Here is a 16,666-nt window from a genome sequence, read left to right on the forward strand (position 1 = left end):
TATTGAGATGTGAGTCGATGGTGTGAAATTTAGGGGTTTCAGACAAGCGAGATCGGTGGGTTAGTTAGTGGGTCTAATCTCAAATAAGCTAACTTGTTTGTTCATGATCCCTGTCCTTGTTACAGCAAGTTAACCTGTACTCGGTTGCAGTACCAAGAATAACAGCGTGAGACATGTCGGCCGAATAGCATTGTATGTTCATGGGGATCAGCTTTGAAGTTCTATTTACAGTGATTGATAGCCTGCCGAGAAAACAAGGCTAGAGGGCTAAAATGGTTCACTCCTTCCTAGCTGTAAGTATAAATTTGAGCTGAGGCGCATCCAGTGTAAAATGGTCTCTAAGACCCGTGAGAAACGCCGACTTGCTGGCATTTTCCTCGCCGGCAAAGCAGATGTCAAAGCGGTGTAAGATCATACACGAAGCATAGCCAACTTCCATGAGACCCAACTGCTTACCCACACATGCATAGCGTCCTGAAAAATGCGATTAGCCTTGACATTTCAGAAATATTACTACAAAGACGATTGAGACTTACCAACTGAGAATGGAGCAAATACCGAATCGTCCATTACCATCTCTGGTTTTATCGTCCAGCGCTCCGGGACGAAGTCATCAGGAGAGGTGAAGTACCGTTCATCTGTTGGTCAGGTCAGTTTGATACGGTATGTCGAACGGTAATTTGCTCCCCATGGTGCTGCGTACCTCGATAGAGTGTGTAGGATGGGACAGTCACGATAGTATCTCCAGGAATGAAGATATCGCCTACTCGTAGCCCTTCAGCAGGTGTCATACGCTGCAGCCCAGATGGCACTGGAGGAAAGAGTCGAAGTGTCTCATCAATACAAGCTTGTAAATATGTTAACTTGGAGAAGCTCGAGTGGTTAGGCTGTGAGAAGCTGGAGAACAAGTTGTCAATCTCCTCTTGAAGCCGAATGCATACGCCTTTGTTGGCAGCCAATAGGTAGAATAGGCAAGTAAGTGTCACAGAAGTGGTATCACTAAATTCATGATCAGCCGGCAGAATCTACCACGCAAGGACCGTTGCTTTACCTTCCAGCAACGGCTATAAGCTGCATGTCAGCTTGCAGGTTTAGCCAATCTTGTTCTCTGGGATGTAGCTGCGACTTATAATCCTCCAGAAGCCAAGAGAAGATATTCGGAAGGTCTGGTTTGTTCTGTTCCGATACATCAGTCTCGCCATGAAGGTTAAATGCTGTCATTGCATACCTGTTCTTGATGCCGAACTTGGTTCTCGAGCCATTTTTGGAAGATAGCATCTTCCTGACCAAGGAACGGCATCGCCCTGAACAGGGGAAACATCCAGATCAGTTGACTAAAGGCACCGGCCATTGCCATATGCGACTCGACTAGTGCCATGAATGGATGCTTAACGCCATCAGTTAGCATGTTGAAGCTCTTACCAAAGGCTAGGTCACCCATGGTATCGAAGCTGTAAAACTTGAACCACTTCGCAATGTCAATGGGGATGTCCTGGGTCTGCTCTAGACGATCGAGTAGCTGACTGGTGTATTTGACCACACGAGGCTCATAGTCACGAAGAGCTCGGGGAACTAGTTAGCTTTCTTGAAGGTCAAAGGTGGCTTTTGGGTAGTCACCCTTTGAGCTAAATGCCCTGTCCCAGGCTCGTCGTCTACGGGAATGATCGTTCTTGTCCCGCGACATGTGAAGAGAGATGGCCGGCTGTTCGATGTTGTACCAAGGTCCCTTACGGCAGGGCGAATTGTTTGAGTGTATGGCATGAAAGACCTTGGCATCGAGGATCGATAGCGTCGAGGGTCCTGTACAATATCGGATTAGCTTTCCAGTTGTTTTCTAAGGACGTTGCCACTTGCCGACGCGCACAATATCACCATATCTTCTGTGAAGGTCTTGAATCTCTCTGTAAAGTTGAAAGCTAGCGACGGAACGTTTGGTGAGATACAGGTTGGAGACTCTGGCCATAAAAGGACCCGGAAACTTATACAAGCGGTGGAAGAAGCTGGTACGATAAATGAAAATGCTGCAAAAGGCCCCCGAGACCATGAAAGACACCATGTAAATGGATGCTATGATGGATTCCAGAAGGCTGTACGATGATCCATCCTCTGTTGCCCCTAGCCTCTTGAAACTCAGCGCCAAGACGCCAGTGACTGTGAGAAGTCCTTGGAGTATTTTGATTGTGTAAAGATCCCATTCTCCCTTTCGGAATATGAGAGCGTGGGCAAGTGCTCCCGATAATGCCCCGGTTCCGATGGCCAGTGAGGTCGGATACATTATGGAAACAGTAATAGATAAGATGCACCGTCGGAAGAACTTGAGGCGATACCTTTGGAAAGGTTATACAATACTTATTGGTATTCGGAACGATAGGATTCCGGTCGATAAGAGCAGTGACTAAGCGGTCGTACAGTCCTTTCCGGGGCATTCATCAATAGTTCTAGAACATGGACAGGTAGAGCTAGCACCTTGGAAAATGGTAGAAGTGCAGGATAGTTGAGAGACCTGAGCACACTCGTCTGACGTGTAAGGTATTACTACTCGGGCCATCTGATTCCATCTCCCTTTCCCCAGGAACAACTCGGGAGCTAATATGATGTGATGGTATGGATTCGGCTTGATCTGCCTTCTCTAAGCGAAGAACGAGATGGTGAAACGAAACCCGCAGGGATAAATCAAGACTTGTGTAGGATTTCATAGGACATTGCACGATATCAAGGAACTTCGGCATTTTAGGTTCATATTTCCAAGATGAACCGTCTCAAAGCGGTTTTGATACTGTCGGTAGCTCCAGCGTCACCTCTGGCTTTGCAACCTGCCTATTTCGTTGCTCCAATTCCATGCCATGGAAACTTGGTCTTTACGCACACAGCGTATGGACAGCGAATAGGAGCACATAATATCTCAACGCCGCCAACACACCCCTTTGACGGCCTCCAAGAGACGCGACATCCACTCGCGCAAGATTCAATGTACAAATAGCGGCAGTTGAGCACGGAAACCACATTCCGATCGATGTACCGATACTGGCACGCATTGCTATCAAGACCCCTGTCCATCATTCTCTGATCGACCTCGTCAAATCTTAATTGTGAATACCCCTGTTAGCCGGCTTATGAAGCCGTGACAAACTTTCCCCATTCTGTGTTATGCATAGGATAGTTTGCGGAAGTACTCCGTACTTATCACGGAACGTCTCTTTGAGAATATTGCGAGAGGAATATCCATATTTCCACTCGCGTTTCAGACCAGAACGAGAGTATCGGTTCTAAGTTCACTAAGAGCGAGAGTGTCAGTCCGAGGTTGCTGACGCGCCTTTTACTTGCGAGAAATGGTAATTGATCAGACTGTAGGGACAAGAAGTAGACTATTTAAGCGCCTGGCTTGCTTCTTTCACAGGCTGCTTATCAACTCACCTCCTTACACTTTCTTATCATACTTGTCACTTGAACAGCCATGCAAACCAATCAAAAGCTCTGCATCGCTATCTTTGGCCCTACCGCCTCCGGGAAGACCAAGCTGGGGGTTGCCATTGCGAAGGCCTTTCCGAGTGAGGTTATCTCTGTCGATAGCCTACAATGTTACAAGGCGGGAAGTATCATCACTGCCAAGCCTACTGATCAAGAGATAGATGGTGTTCCTCATCACTTGATTGATTATCTCGAGGCTGATGAGGAGCCTGATGACTTCGTGGCCCAAGCTGCTGACATGATGGAAGAGATCACAAGCCGAGGAAATCTCCCCATTCTTGTCGGCGGTTCGACATCTCTCGCCATACCTTTGCTGCATGAGGCCCTCAACCGGCAGTATCGGTTTGTGGCTGCAACTCTGATCCCGCGCCAGTCTACATACTGGCAGTCTATCTATACTAGAGCCAGTGAGATGCTCGAGAGTGGTCTTCTGGCCGAACTTGAGGCCCTGAGGGACCTGCAACAGAGTCTGCTCGATGACAACGCATGCTTCGATAAGGGAGTATGGAAGGCAATCGGGTATCAGGAGTTCTACCCCTACCTTGAAACAGACTCGTCATGCAACGCGCGGCAGTTGTCATTCCAAAAGGGTCTCGCACTCATGAACGCCAACACCTTACAGTACGGCTTCCATCAACTCGAGTGGATACGCTCCGTCCTGAACCCTTTCCTCCATCAGGCCGGTGTAGTATGCATGAGCTTCCCCGTCACTACCAAGGCTTCGTGGATGTCGGATGTTGAGATACCTGCCATTTCAATGCTCAACGAGCTATGCTACAGTCTACGCACCATCAAACTCTCCACCAACGGCACTTTAAACTCTAGCTCCAAGTCTCGAGTCGTGGGTCTTTTGTAGATCTCCCTTCTCTCCTATTTAGCGACGTTGCGCTGACCTATGCTAGTGGCGGATCTTCGCCGGGGAATGACCCGGGCCACATTGATGCAGCCAAAAAGCTTGCATTTGCTTTGCACCAAAATAACTACAAACTCGTCTACGGCGGCGGAACAACCGGGATCATGGGCGCCATTGCGAGCACTCTGGTGCAACTCTCAGGACCAAGTGCCGTCCAGGGCATCATTCCGGTTGCACTCGCCAAGTACGAAGAAAGACTCACCAAGAAACGGGCCGATCCCTCAAAGTTCGGGAACAGAACTGTCGTCAAAGACATGCATACACGCAAGAGACTCATGATTGAGGCAGTTATTGGGGGCGCTGCAGGGAGCGGCTTTGTAGCTCTCAGTGGGGGATACGGTACCTTGGAGGAACTCCTTGAGATAACGACTTGGTACCAGCTTGGTATTCATCGATGCGGCATCTGTGTGTTTGACGTATGCGGGTTCTACCAGGGTTTGTTGGACTGGGTTCGTCAAGCTGCACAGGCAGGGTTTGTTGGCACAGAGGATGCTACTATTCTGCGGGTTGCAATGACGGCTGAGGATGTCATCGGCTGTTTGGGCAGTGATGATCATCGTTATTCAAGGATGGGTGAGCTGGAGTGGGATTAGTCCCCACCAAATTGGAGCAGATAAGTGCCGTAGCATAGCGTTACATGGCATAGCAGCATTACGATATATCATTTTCGCCCGTCACACTGCAATCATTCCACATCATTCTATTTCTTGATGTTCTTGAATGAAGCAAACTGGCGTATGACGAATAGACATTATGCCTTCGCTGCATGTTTTCACGTGTCGATGTGATCGAGGATCAACTGCCGAAGGTGAATTGTCGGAGCGAGCCAATAGCCCGTACCGCCGACAACCGGCATTGAGTGCTACTCAAACACGAAGGGCCTCGTAATTGTCGAGGTTCCATCCCCAGGTGAACCGTGCAAAATCCTGTTGCAACCTTGGCTGATCCGTTATAACCGTAATATTCACTGTAGCTTATCATATGTTTTTAAGTTTATCGGACGTAGGGTCCGTGACCTATCAAAACGACGATACTTATGTCGCATTAGGCTTCATCTACACACGGGGACTTTTGATTGGTCTGAAGTGAAGCATAAGTGTTTGTTACGCTCGTGCTTTAGTGACAAGATCCCAATAACGTCGATTTTTGTATGACTTTCTCAATTAATCCATGCCTACTCTAGAAAGAATTGTCAAGGACAAAGTCAAGATGAGAGGAGAAGGCATCCAGTCGATTGAGCCAGAGCTGGAAGTAGAGAATAGGACTAATGATCTCCGCCGTATACACAGTAACACTCTTATCAGTGATAGAAATCGTGGTATGACGGATTGAATATCCCTGGAGAGAGAGCTGAGCTTTTGTCATTTACGTGTCGCTTTCCCTTGTACTGAAAGATTTATTTCGGTGCTCTGGAAATAACCTCCAAGGTTGCAAAGCTCAGTATAGACAGGTAATCAATGCACTTAGAACTTGTCTTTATTTTCTGTTCTCCGTTCTAACTAGAGACATAAGGGCAGACAGATCAATGAATATCTCTCTTTTGAGTAAAACCATTCACAGTTTACTCTTGCCCTGGCCGGTAACCTTGATTAAAGCCAACCCATTACTCAAAACGACCTTACCACCGGCGACTTGCGTAACAAATCTCACCTCGGACCAGCCATCCTGCTTGGTCCCCATAACCCACGCATGAGTAACCAGCTTATCTCCCGGCCTCACAGGACTAGCAAACCTCGCTTGATACTCCTTGATGTTGGCAGGGTCACCGCCACCTAGCTCTTTCAATAGTGAATGAGCTGTAGAATTCCACGAATACAGCCCATGTATAATTGTTCCCCCAAAGCCCATTTTCTTCCCAGGCTCAGGATCAGCATGCAGCGGGTTGTAATCACCATTCAATCTGTACAACATCGCCGTCTCGGCGGTGGTTTGCACCTCAATTGTAGCATCAGGCGCCTTGTCCTTTGGCGGAGGGTAGTTCTCCGTCGCTGGACCCTTGGGGCCTCCCCAGTTGCCCTGGCCGATGAAGAAGCCGCTGCTCGTAACGCGGGCGTGCACCTCACCAGAGTCTACGTCAACAAGGTCCATCTGCGTCTCAAGGACAGTGCCGGGGCGACCCTTGTCGTAGACGCCGACGACCTTCTGGCGGGTTTCGAAATTGCGGCCTGCAGAGGTGGTTGGGAGGGGCTTGAGGAATTGGATCTTCCGCTGGCCGTCGACGACGCGCGTGTAGTCGAGCTTGGGGACATCGGGGATCTGAACAGCTTTGCTTTCCTTGTAGTAGTCGACTACTTCCTGGGAATCCTTCTTGAAGGCTGTGAAGGGTCAGTGAGTGCGGGGAAGGGCTGGAGTGGCGGGTCTTACGAAGGATGACGGGGTAGGTAGGGAAGACGGCGAATTCGGGATGAAACTCCTGTATTGTGTCAGTAAGAGCTCAGTTTCTCTAGATGTGATGGAGACGGACGTAGAGAAAGTGTAGCTCATCGACTGTAGCGCCGATGGTGTTGGCAAAGAGGAGAACATCGCGCTGCAGCCACGTCACCTTGACGGGCGGATACTCAAAACCAACACCAGGACCTGACATGATGATTGATTGATAATGTGTGTGTGTGAGTATGGGACAAGATAATGGAGGAGAAAGTAAAGAGGAGACGGGCTATCTATATACCCCAGACTTAACTAGGAGCTAAGTCAAATCAGCCGAGGTTTGCGGGGTGTGGGGAAGAGGAGTTGGTGTTAACACCCCCGACTTGATTGGTGGGTAAGCAAAACAAACCGAGGCTTGCAGGATAGAGGGGACAGATATTCTAAATAACAAGCCAGTACTCTGTATGAGGAAGAGTCAGTAGAGCTTGTTATAACTCTTTCACAATACTATAGTTTATATATTTATTTATCCATACTTACTTTAAATTTAATTTAATCTAATTTAAGAAAAGTAATATTTAATTACTTAAGTAGGAATAACTATACCTGCAACCCAGTCTTTATGTCTTGTCCGGAACACTCCTCGGTCTCCAGTTCAGATTAGAAAATATCCTTTTAATGAAATTTCCCAAGTGAGCTGATAATTCAGGGACGCAGGACTATTGATAAGCAATTAGCATAACGTTGCGAATTAAAGGCTGACATATGTGATAATACGACAATTAGTCAGGTAGGTAGGTATATCTTATCACATCACGTAATCCTCACCTTGAGCTGTATTTATAGGCAGAAGTCGACCCCTCGGTGTCTGTATTGACAGAATAGCATTGATTTCTTTTTCAAATGATGGCTACGACAAAAGCTCTCGTTAATATCCGCCCAGGCCACGCTGAGGTACAGGATATCCCTGTGCCCGCCCTTGAGCCCGGTTATATTAGAGTCAGACCCACTGCGTGGGCTATCAACCCAGACGATGCTTACCACCTTGGCTTAGAAGGCGAGGAGAGTTGTCCTGGCACTATCATTGGTACAGACTATGCTGGTATCGTTGTAGAGGTTGGGCCGGGAGTGGAGAGGGACTTTAAAGTTGGGGATCGTATTGCTGGCGGTGTCGTCGGGCAGTATGTCAAGCCTTTGAGATATTGGCATATGGCTAGTATTGACATTCTTTAGAAATATTCTGCGGAAGCATGATGGCGCTTTTGCGCACTTGATTCATGTCCAGGGAGATATTCAGATGAAGATCCCTGATAATATGAGTGATAAAGAAGCTGCGACTCAGGGTGTTGCGCTCATCACGATGGTAGGCTGAGCCCCGAAGCAACTTATTGGATTATGCTAATGAGGATTTTGACAGGGCGTTGGCTTATACCAGCATCTGCATCTTCCTCTTCCTCATGAACCAGCAAAGGAGCGCTTTCCTGTCTTTATCTATGGTGGCAGTACAGCCATGGGGATCACAGCAATCCAGCTCGCAAAGGTCGGTGGTACTACAGTTATTACCACTTCGTCGCCCAGTAACGCAGATTATGTAAAGTCCCTGGGTGCCGATCACGTCCTGGACTACAAGTCCCAGACTCTGGTTGACGACATCCTCAGATTATCAGGCGGTCCCCTCCTCCATGTCTTCGACACCCATCCCAACCTCACCAGCATCACAACCTCCGCAGCAATCCTCCAAAAGTCCCCCTCTGCGATCTACATCTCCCTCAACTCCGGCCTGGAGCGCGAAGTTAAACGCCTCAACCCCGACGTCACTGCCGAATCAATCCTCGCATATTCAGCGACAGGCAATCCGTGGATGTATGAGAACAAGTTCTACGAGGCGGTACCAGAGGATTTTGTATTCCAGAAAAAGTTTGTCAAAGTGGCTGAGAGGTTGTTCCAAGACGGGCTACTGAAGCCGGCGCGTGTTTATCTGAACAGAGGGGGGAGCGGCTTGGGTGGCATTGTGAAGGGACTGGTTGACATAAAGGAGGGGAGGGTAAGTGGCGGGAAGCTTGTGTATACGCGAGAGTGAGGATTATTAATCATTGAGTTTTGGGTGCTGATCTCTGATGACAAGTGTAGCATTGGTGTAAATGGGATCAAATGTGGTCTGCTAAGCTTGTAAGAGCCAGCAGCCAAACTGTAAATTGTATATGCTGTCAGCGTGTTTCTTAAAAAGACCTCACTATCACACAACAGAACTATAAGCTTAAGAACTGGTAGCTTTCACACCTTGCTATGGAACCTAAATATAAAGATAATATGCCTATACTGCTAATGCTGTAATGGACAGCACGTATTTTATTTCCCTGGTACATTTTACTTCAGCTACTAACTCAAACAATCTCCCATAGCAGGTTAGGATGTTATTTAAGCTATAAAATATATATAGAGCTTATGTAGATTCTTATACCGTACCGAGTCCCTAGACTCCCTACTGGCCTAGCTCTATATATTTAATTAGATCAGGCATTGAACTATGATAACTTAACCTGTTTTCTTTAAAAGAACCCATAGGTAGGCCTGGTTGCTAATTTTCCCGTCCGAGTAAGCTATAAAGTAGGAACCCTCTCCTTTGCTAGCTGCTAATGGAGCATAATTCCTTATTCTCGAAGTTTCTGGGGAACCAATTCAACAGTATATCCGTCCTATGAGTGATTATTAGTGATCAACCTATCAACTATACAGCAGTAGCAAGTTGGCAATTATTGCTACCTACCGGATCTTTCACAAACGCAATCTGTCCAAATATATGCTGGTAACCAGGATGAAGATCACCCAGTCCAATTTTCTTTTCAGCTTCCCATTGGCTTAAGGGCACATCTTCTCGACTGACAGCACCTAATTCCTTAACCACCTCAACACCATGATTCCTGAACCGTTCAACGGCGGAGGGAACATCAGGTACGGAGAAGCCAATATGTCCGAGGCCCAGATTCGGTGGTTGGTTTCCAGTACTGTAGTAGCCCTCAGGCTCATTTTCTGACCCGTGTACATGGTACAGCTCAATAAGTCCCGGGGTGTAGGCTAACTGAGCTAGAGTATCACGTCCAAATTTACCAAGATCTGCCCGATGCTCGTCCGTTTGAGGGTAGCCAAGATAGTAAATCGTAAAGGGGCCGGTGTCCATAGTGAAAACTGTTCGCATTCCCATCAGGTCGATATAGAAGTGTAAAGATTTCACAGGGTCCCGGATGCGTAACATGACGTGGAACAATTTGTAACCAAGTGTAGGGTCCTCCGACGTCAAAGGCGGATCGGTACCTAGACCGTTGGGCATAAATTCCCCAACCGGCACCTCTGTGGATAAGCGTGAGGGTAACTGAGACATCGCCGGAGATGTAAGAAATTTCACGTTATGGTAAATTATCATAAAGTTTATGCATTAACCCTGAAGAGTATTTATACAGAAGGCTAATGTTTAATGTATGTACGCTGCCGCAGTGGGTTGCCGCGGTGGATTGCCGCAGTACGCTGCCGCCGTAGAGGTATGTTGGAATTGGGGACTTGGAAAATTACTCAAAACTTTATTATATACCCTCAAATCCTATCTCAGTAGAGCTATTACGGTAACCAGTCTCAATCTAGGCTGTGTTCGCAGCGGGTAATAATCTATAAATACCTGGACAGCAATGGGTGGCTAATAAATTAGACATTGAAAATTACTAGTGATTATTGTATCTACTAAAAAGCCAATCCAACCGTCGAGCTCGCTGAGCTGTTGGTATAATGAAAATAATTCAACGGAGCTGGTGCTGTCGCAACCGTTGTGGCAACTGTCGTCTCAACCGTCCTAATGATCCCACTTCGGCTTTCGGGCCCCGAGTGCTCCATCTCAAAGGAGCTGTCGCGATCGCCAGCTTCGACGAGTGTTGTGACGTTTCCATGTAATGCTCCAAAGACACCCGAATAGGTGGAAGATGGTTTGGTTATAGTATTTGTTGCCATAACCTTTGCAGGGTTCGCGCTGGAGAGGGGAGCATAGATCTCTTTTCCTGTTGTGCCTGATGAACGGATAATCTTCGAGATGAGTTCGGCCATTTTCATCTCGATTTGGAGTTTGAGAAGGTAGCAGACTGGGTGGAACGAGAGGTAGCTGGACATTGTTAGTGAGCGCCAACAAGATGCGGGCTACAAGAACACGTACACCAAGGTACTTGGTAAAGACATGAGGCCAATTAGGACAACCTGGAGTATGTTAACGGATGGGATATAAATCCAGGTTACTTTACTTACATCCAATGAAAGGGAGATGAAAATGAGAAACAGATTCATCCGATAGAGGGGAATGTACTTTGTTAACCCATTCTCGATAAGTCTCGACCGAACAAGGTAGATGAAATATGCATTCAACGCTCCATCGACCAGCGCAAAGATCACTTTCTCACACCTATCCCAGATATTGTTCAGCCATATCCATCTGTCGCTGATCTGCAGACGCGCTGGCATCCAGATGACAAAGACGCTGATGTTGACTGCCAGGATAATCGCAAACACAATCCATTTAAGACGCGCGGCTTGGCCGGGGACTGCCATCAAGAGACCGAGGCGGTTGAGGATGATCTGAAGAAGAAACTGGACTTGAAGTGCCCAAAACAGAGCTGGTTTCCATTAGGTCTTTGTATGCACGTAGGGGGCTTGACGAACCAACGGAGAAGTAAAAGCCAAAGCTAAGTATGTCATAGTCAGCTATTATATGTACTGCCGCATTACTCACAGGAGAGGCTCACCTTGGGACGATGTACTGCCGCTGAAATCCCCAAGCTAAGCAGCCCAGGACCATACTGCTGAGCCAAACCGCCCAGATCATGGCGACATAAGATGTTACCCGCTGACATCTCTTCCATACCTTCCAACTCTGCTTCGATGCTTTGGCAACTGAAAAGACAGCAACTCCGAGAGAAAAGCCCCAAAGAATGCTGGCGGTATTCATGTCGACTTCTCCAGGAACTTCATGGACATAGCTGTCCGGTACTAAAAACCCATAGTGGCCCATATTAAAGATGAATAAATGAAAAGTATAGAGAAATAGGGCCAAGCGAGGGGAGTATCCATGATGAAGGGCTTGAGGTTCTTAAATACTGCATGTGTTATTTGCAGTTGAGATTTGTGGCTGGGAGTTTAATCTAGCATAGAGGACGTTAGTGAAATACCTATTGCAAGTTGCATTCTCCATTTCCTTGACCATGGCCTTGGAACGAACACATGGCTCGCGTACTGACTAGACCCAAATCCGGGGTAGAATTTCAAAAAGTCCAGGTCTAAGTGAACCAGAGCGCCACATGACAGCTAGACAACCGCTGGAATAACTAAAACAACTGTGCCGTTTCATGTGATTGGATCAAGGCAATTGACAGATCAGAGATAGAAACGGATCGTGGCGCTGAGACTAAGAACCAAGTTGGGCGTGGCTTCAGGGTCCCCCCCAGATCTGCAGAAGGATTGTGATCGGCGGCCGAACTTTGCTGGCCTATCAGATTGAGTGCCACATTAAGGGTTTGTCGGTTTGTACTTGGTTGATGACTTTTTAACTTGCCGTGCTAAAATTGGAGTATTACTTAGCCTGGAATCAAGGTTGAGCTTTTGTTAAGAGTTTGGTGATGCAATTGCTCGGATGCCGGACGGAATTCAGTTGAGGGACAAGCCGCAGACTAAAAGTTTACTATCGATCAGTTCAGCGCCGAGGACGTGCACGGATAGTGTAAGATTCGATGTTACTTGTTACCAATCAATCGTCTGGCCGTTTCACATAGAATGTTAAGTAATATCGTGACTCGAGAACGAAACCGTGATTATGGATATAGCGCTAGATTATTATAACCAGGATCCATCAGCCCCGCTTGCAAGGCAGAGTCTCAACATCGTCAGCCAGGCTGACTTGATCTCACTCACCGTAATCCTCAAAAAATGGCCTCGCCAGAAGAAATCGCAGGTAAATGGCTTCTCAACCTCTGCAGTCGAAAACCATCCGCCGAAAGAGATGAAATCCTCACCGATCTCGAAAAGATAAAGTTCGACGAATTCTTCAATCTGTATGGTCAATCACCCGTTTTCAAGACCTACTGGGTCGAAGCCGTGCGTAAGTGTCTGGCGAAAGAGCTGAGGGTCAATTATCCACTGGCGCGTGCGCTGCTGGAGAAAGATGAGAGCGGAGACTTGTTCGTTGGGGAGAGGGATTTGTTGCAGGTTGCGATCAAGAGGGCAAAGGTTGACCCGGGATATCTGGGCGACGACCCGAAAAAGTCGAATCCCGAGCTGTTGGAGATGGTCAAGTTACTCATGGCTCATGGGGCGGCTATGAATTGTTTTGATGATGAGGGGTATTCACCGCTTGTTTATACCTGTATACTGGGGTATGGAGAGCTGTTCCGCTATTTGATCGAGGCTGGTGCGGACATTTCGACCGTCCAGCAACGCAGATCTCCAGAGCATCTTGCCAAGATCCGAAAGGCCGCTATGAATGGGGACAGCGTGGAAGATGAGCCCAAGGAGCTGGTGAACCTTCTTCAAGTCACCCTAGACGCTCTGATCTCACCGCAAGAGGTCGTCGACATGACGTGGGTTGGCTGGCCTCCTGGTGTGAACTATGACGTGCCCCTATGGGATCTTGATATCGAAGATACCTGGGGCGGCATCATTATGAATCTACTGGAGCAAGGTCTTTCATGCCCTAAAAATGACGCGGGGCTAGTGATGATGCTTCATATTGCATGTCGCAAAGGAGCGCTAGATGTTGTGAGGAAGCTCTTGGCTTATGGCGCCCAAGCTGACGTCGCCGGCCCCAGGATGGTTGATGGAGGACAAGGCGAAGGATCGACTTTCGGAACGGCGATGCATGCTACAGCCGCAGGCCGTAACATCGATATCGCTTTGGCTCTCATACAACATGGCGAAAGTGCCAGCTGTCGTCGACGCTGTATTTTCAACCGCGGAGGTTCCAACGGAGATATGACGCCCATCGAAGCCGCGATAGCAGGAGACCGTTATGGGAATGATGATGATGACCTCCTCGCGTTTTCAGAGCCGTTCATGGAACGCGCGAGCGATCTTGAAGGCTCTGACTACCAGGCCGTGCTGGAATACTGCGCGCAGAACAATAAGCTTGAAGCAGCAAAACGGCTTCTTGACACAGGGACACGACTCGAAGAAGTATCAACCTCGGTGTCGAGCGTTGATATGGCAAAGTTGCTAGTGTCTCATGATATCAAACTTGATCCAGTGGCCTTGCAAGAGAGAGCGCTGAAGAGAGGACGGTTGAGTCTTTTGCGGTGGTGTGTTGATGAATATGGTGCCAAGCTACCTGATGATCCAAATTCCTGGGGGGAGATGGTGACTTGGCTTCTCTCATCTGGTAATATGTACCTTGAGCAAACCAAATACCTCATCACTGAGTATCCGGGCCCGCATATCGATATGGTTCTCATCTCAAGACGAGTTCTCCATCGGGAGAATCACAAAGCAAGGAAGACAAGTTGGCTTCATACCGCCATCATTAAGCATATCCTGCCGGTTATCAAGATGTTATTGGAGGCCGGGGCTGATGTTACGCTACCTGGGTTACATGCCGATGCAACCGCTGTGATAAGGAAAGGTGGTCGAGGGACATTTCGAAGTATCAGTAAGTGGCTGGAGATTGTTGGAATGGTGGAGAGGAAGATCTCCGGTGATGAGGGGTGGACTATGCCTTCGTATGCTGAGGTGAGGAAGCGCATTGCGCAGACTGTGGCGACTGAAAGACAAGCTTGGGATGAGAAGATTGAGAGTATGGTCAAAAGCAGACAGGAGGTCCCTTACGCCACTCTGGAGAGGGTAGATGACCCAGCGCCATCTTCTCCTTTGGGGATTGCGTCCTCGGCAGATTTGTATCAGCCTCTCGACGGCAGCAGTTCCTTTCGACTTCTCGAACTGCTTCCATCATGCAATCGTTCTGATCCTCTCGTCGGGCGTCTGGTCGATAGCGACATCACATTTCAACCCGACTACGAAGCTCTCTCCTATGTCTGGGGAGANNACCTCCACTCGGCGCTCATCCACCTCCGCTCTCCCAACACCGTACGAACACTCTGGGTCGACGCCCTATGCATCAACCAAACAGTCCACGGCGAACGAAACCAACAAGTCCGCATCATGGGTGACATCTACAAATCAGCCCGTCAAGTCGTAGTATGGCTCGGCGACGCAGCTGATGATTCACATCTTGTATTCCAACATCTCAACGACGAAAGCATCCCCGACTCATTCCACAACGATTCACCTCCACCAGAAGATAAACGACGTGCTTGGTGTGCCCTTGTCAAACGACCTTGGTTCTTCCGCACATGGGTCATACAAGAGATAGCCCTTGCGAAAAGAGCGGTCATGATGTGTGGGGAGGAGTCGACGCTGTGGAGAAACGTGGAGGCTGGTTGGAAGCCTGACTTTTCGGGTGGTGCTAAGGGGCTTTCAACTTCGCGTAGCGGTGGAGGTGATCATCCGCTCGAGGGGTTTGATCCAGATAGTCATGTTTGGAGTCTGAGGATGCTTGGTGTCGGTAGCGATCCGATGAGTATTCTGAGGTACAGCCGCGTTTGTCAGACTACTGAGATTCGGGATAAGATCTATGGCATCTTGGGTTTATTCGAGCCGGGATTCATACCGGTTGAATATGATCTCCCCGTTGAGGATATCTTTCGTCAGTTCACAGAGGCTGTGATCAAACTCACCAAAGATCTTCGTATCCTCGAAATTGTCGGTGCAAAGCGCAGTTATCCAAACCTTCCATCTTGGGTCCCTGACTTCACGGATACTTCGACCAACAGTCTCCCTGAGCGTAATTGGTACGCACCATATCGCAAAGACGCGGAGGAGAATTACGATGTTCGGTGTGCAGATGGAACGCGACTTAGCTTTCCTAGGGAACGCTTAGGGAATGAGTATCTGCCAGGCTTGAAGTTCTCGGAACATGGGACTCTGACGATCAGGGGAAAGATGGTTGATACGATTCGAGAGCTTGGGCCGGAGCTTAAAGCCGGTGTTGGCCATGCACCGGGAACTACAGGGTTTGGAATGGTGATGAAGGAGTGGGAAAGTCTTGCTGTCAAACTAGTTCCGGGGTGGAAGGATACCAAGTCTTCATTGAGCAAGGCTGTTGCAAGGACACTTACAGCAACCCATGGCTCTGAGCTCTTTGGCACCGGCGTTGGCTTCACGCAATGGTATCGACACTGCGGCGCCGGTATTCTCGAACCAAACGATCCATCAATGTTTCTTCGTGATCACGAGTTCTATCTCTGGTGGTTAAGCGTCGGGAAGGACTCAGAAGAAAAGGACCCCGAAACGAGTTCTGAAGAAAAGTCCGATGAAGAGCCTGGTGTTATTGGGTATGATCTCAGAGAGTTCTCCAAAAAGTTCACCTTTGCGAGCTATGGTCGATGTCTTTTCACTAGTGAGAAGGGGTCGTTGGGACTAGCGAGTCCGAGAGCGAAAGCGGGGGATCGGGTTGTTTACTTTCCCGGGTCGACTGAACCGTTTCTGTTGAGGAAGAGGGAGGAAGGGGGGTGGATGTTGGTGGGTGAATGTTATTTGTATGGGCTTGACTTGGATATGTTGTTTCATGATGCGGAGCATTTAGTTGAGGAGTTTGAGATATTTTAGCGGCTCGATGTCAACCCAGACAGGTCAGTAAGAAGTAGTAAGCGTCTTTTGACGTCAGCCAAATCTCGAGTCCTCTACCTGGGTCCTTGCCATTTCCAGTACGCCTTGCTGTTTGTTGATGTTGTTTGATGTTCAGATAAGCTATAAAGTCTTGATGTTCGCAATTGAACAAATGTGTTTTCTTTCATCTTGTCTGTTGTTCAGAGTCTTCATATTCACGGCTCCCTTCTCTAATTC

General features: G+C 48.2%; 6 protein-coding genes across 6 annotated transcripts; 3 read left to right on the forward strand and 3 right to left on the reverse strand.

Annotated features, from left to right (window-relative positions):
* Positions 1-277: 277 nt before the first annotated feature.
* On the reverse strand, positions 278-2,275 carry FTJAE_12756 (pisatin demethylase cytochrome P450; the record flags this gene model as incomplete). The annotated part of the gene is made up of 7 exons (XM_037345833.1): positions 278-474; positions 537-638; positions 704-999; positions 1,052-1,176; positions 1,229-1,572; positions 1,618-1,702; positions 2,054-2,275. The coding sequence occupies 7 exons, from the start codon at positions 2,273-2,275 to the stop codon at positions 278-280; spliced, it is 1,371 nt and encodes a 456-aa protein (XP_037200239.1).
* A 1,179-nt stretch (positions 2,276-3,454) lies between these two features.
* On the forward strand, positions 3,455-4,974 carry FTJAE_12757 (lysine decarboxylase; the record flags this gene model as incomplete). Its single annotated transcript, XM_037345834.1, has 2 exons — positions 3,455-4,320; positions 4,371-4,974. The coding sequence occupies 2 exons, from the start codon at positions 3,455-3,457 to the stop codon at positions 4,972-4,974; spliced, it is 1,470 nt and encodes a 489-aa protein (XP_037200240.1).
* A 961-nt stretch (positions 4,975-5,935) lies between these two features.
* FTJAE_12758 (multifunctional beta-oxidation) lies at positions 5,936-6,965 on the reverse strand (the record flags this gene model as incomplete). The annotated part of the gene is made up of 3 exons (XM_037345835.1): positions 5,936-6,696; positions 6,746-6,794; positions 6,846-6,965. The coding sequence occupies 3 exons, from the start codon at positions 6,963-6,965 to the stop codon at positions 5,936-5,938; spliced, it is 930 nt and encodes a 309-aa protein (XP_037200241.1).
* A 686-nt stretch (positions 6,966-7,651) lies between these two features.
* On the forward strand, positions 7,652-9,019 carry FTJAE_12759 (toxD; the record flags this gene model as incomplete). The annotated part of the gene is made up of 5 exons (XM_037345836.1): positions 7,652-7,929; positions 7,982-8,111; positions 8,166-8,792; positions 8,879-8,917; positions 8,996-9,019. The coding sequence occupies 5 exons, from the start codon at positions 7,652-7,654 to the stop codon at positions 9,017-9,019; spliced, it is 1,098 nt and encodes a 365-aa protein (XP_037200242.1).
* A 380-nt stretch (positions 9,020-9,399) lies between these two features.
* FTJAE_12760 (lactoylglutathione lyase) lies at positions 9,400-11,792 on the reverse strand (the record flags this gene model as incomplete). The annotated part of the gene is made up of 7 exons (XM_037345838.1): positions 9,400-9,444; positions 9,516-10,096; positions 10,603-10,892; positions 10,944-10,984; positions 11,033-11,397; positions 11,444-11,466; positions 11,527-11,792. The coding sequence occupies 7 exons, from the start codon at positions 11,790-11,792 to the stop codon at positions 9,400-9,402; spliced, it is 1,611 nt and encodes a 536-aa protein (XP_037200243.1).
* Positions 11,793-12,703: 911 nt separating this feature from the next.
* Positions 12,704-16,429, forward strand: FTJAE_12761 (heterokaryon incompatibility het-6; the record flags this gene model as incomplete). The annotated part of the gene is made up of 1 exon (XM_037345839.1): positions 12,704-16,429. The coding sequence occupies one exon, from the start codon at positions 12,704-12,706 to the stop codon at positions 16,427-16,429; it is 3,726 nt and encodes a 1,241-aa protein (XP_037200244.1).
* Between the last annotated feature and the right edge of the window lie 237 nt (positions 16,430-16,666).

Source organism: Fusarium tjaetaba, assembly GCF_013396195.1.
Source record: "Fusarium tjaetaba strain NRRL 66243 chromosome Unknown NRRL66243_c0000357, whole genome shotgun sequence".
In the NCBI taxonomy this organism is placed as follows: Eukaryota; Fungi; Ascomycota; class Sordariomycetes; order Hypocreales; family Nectriaceae; genus Fusarium; species Fusarium tjaetaba.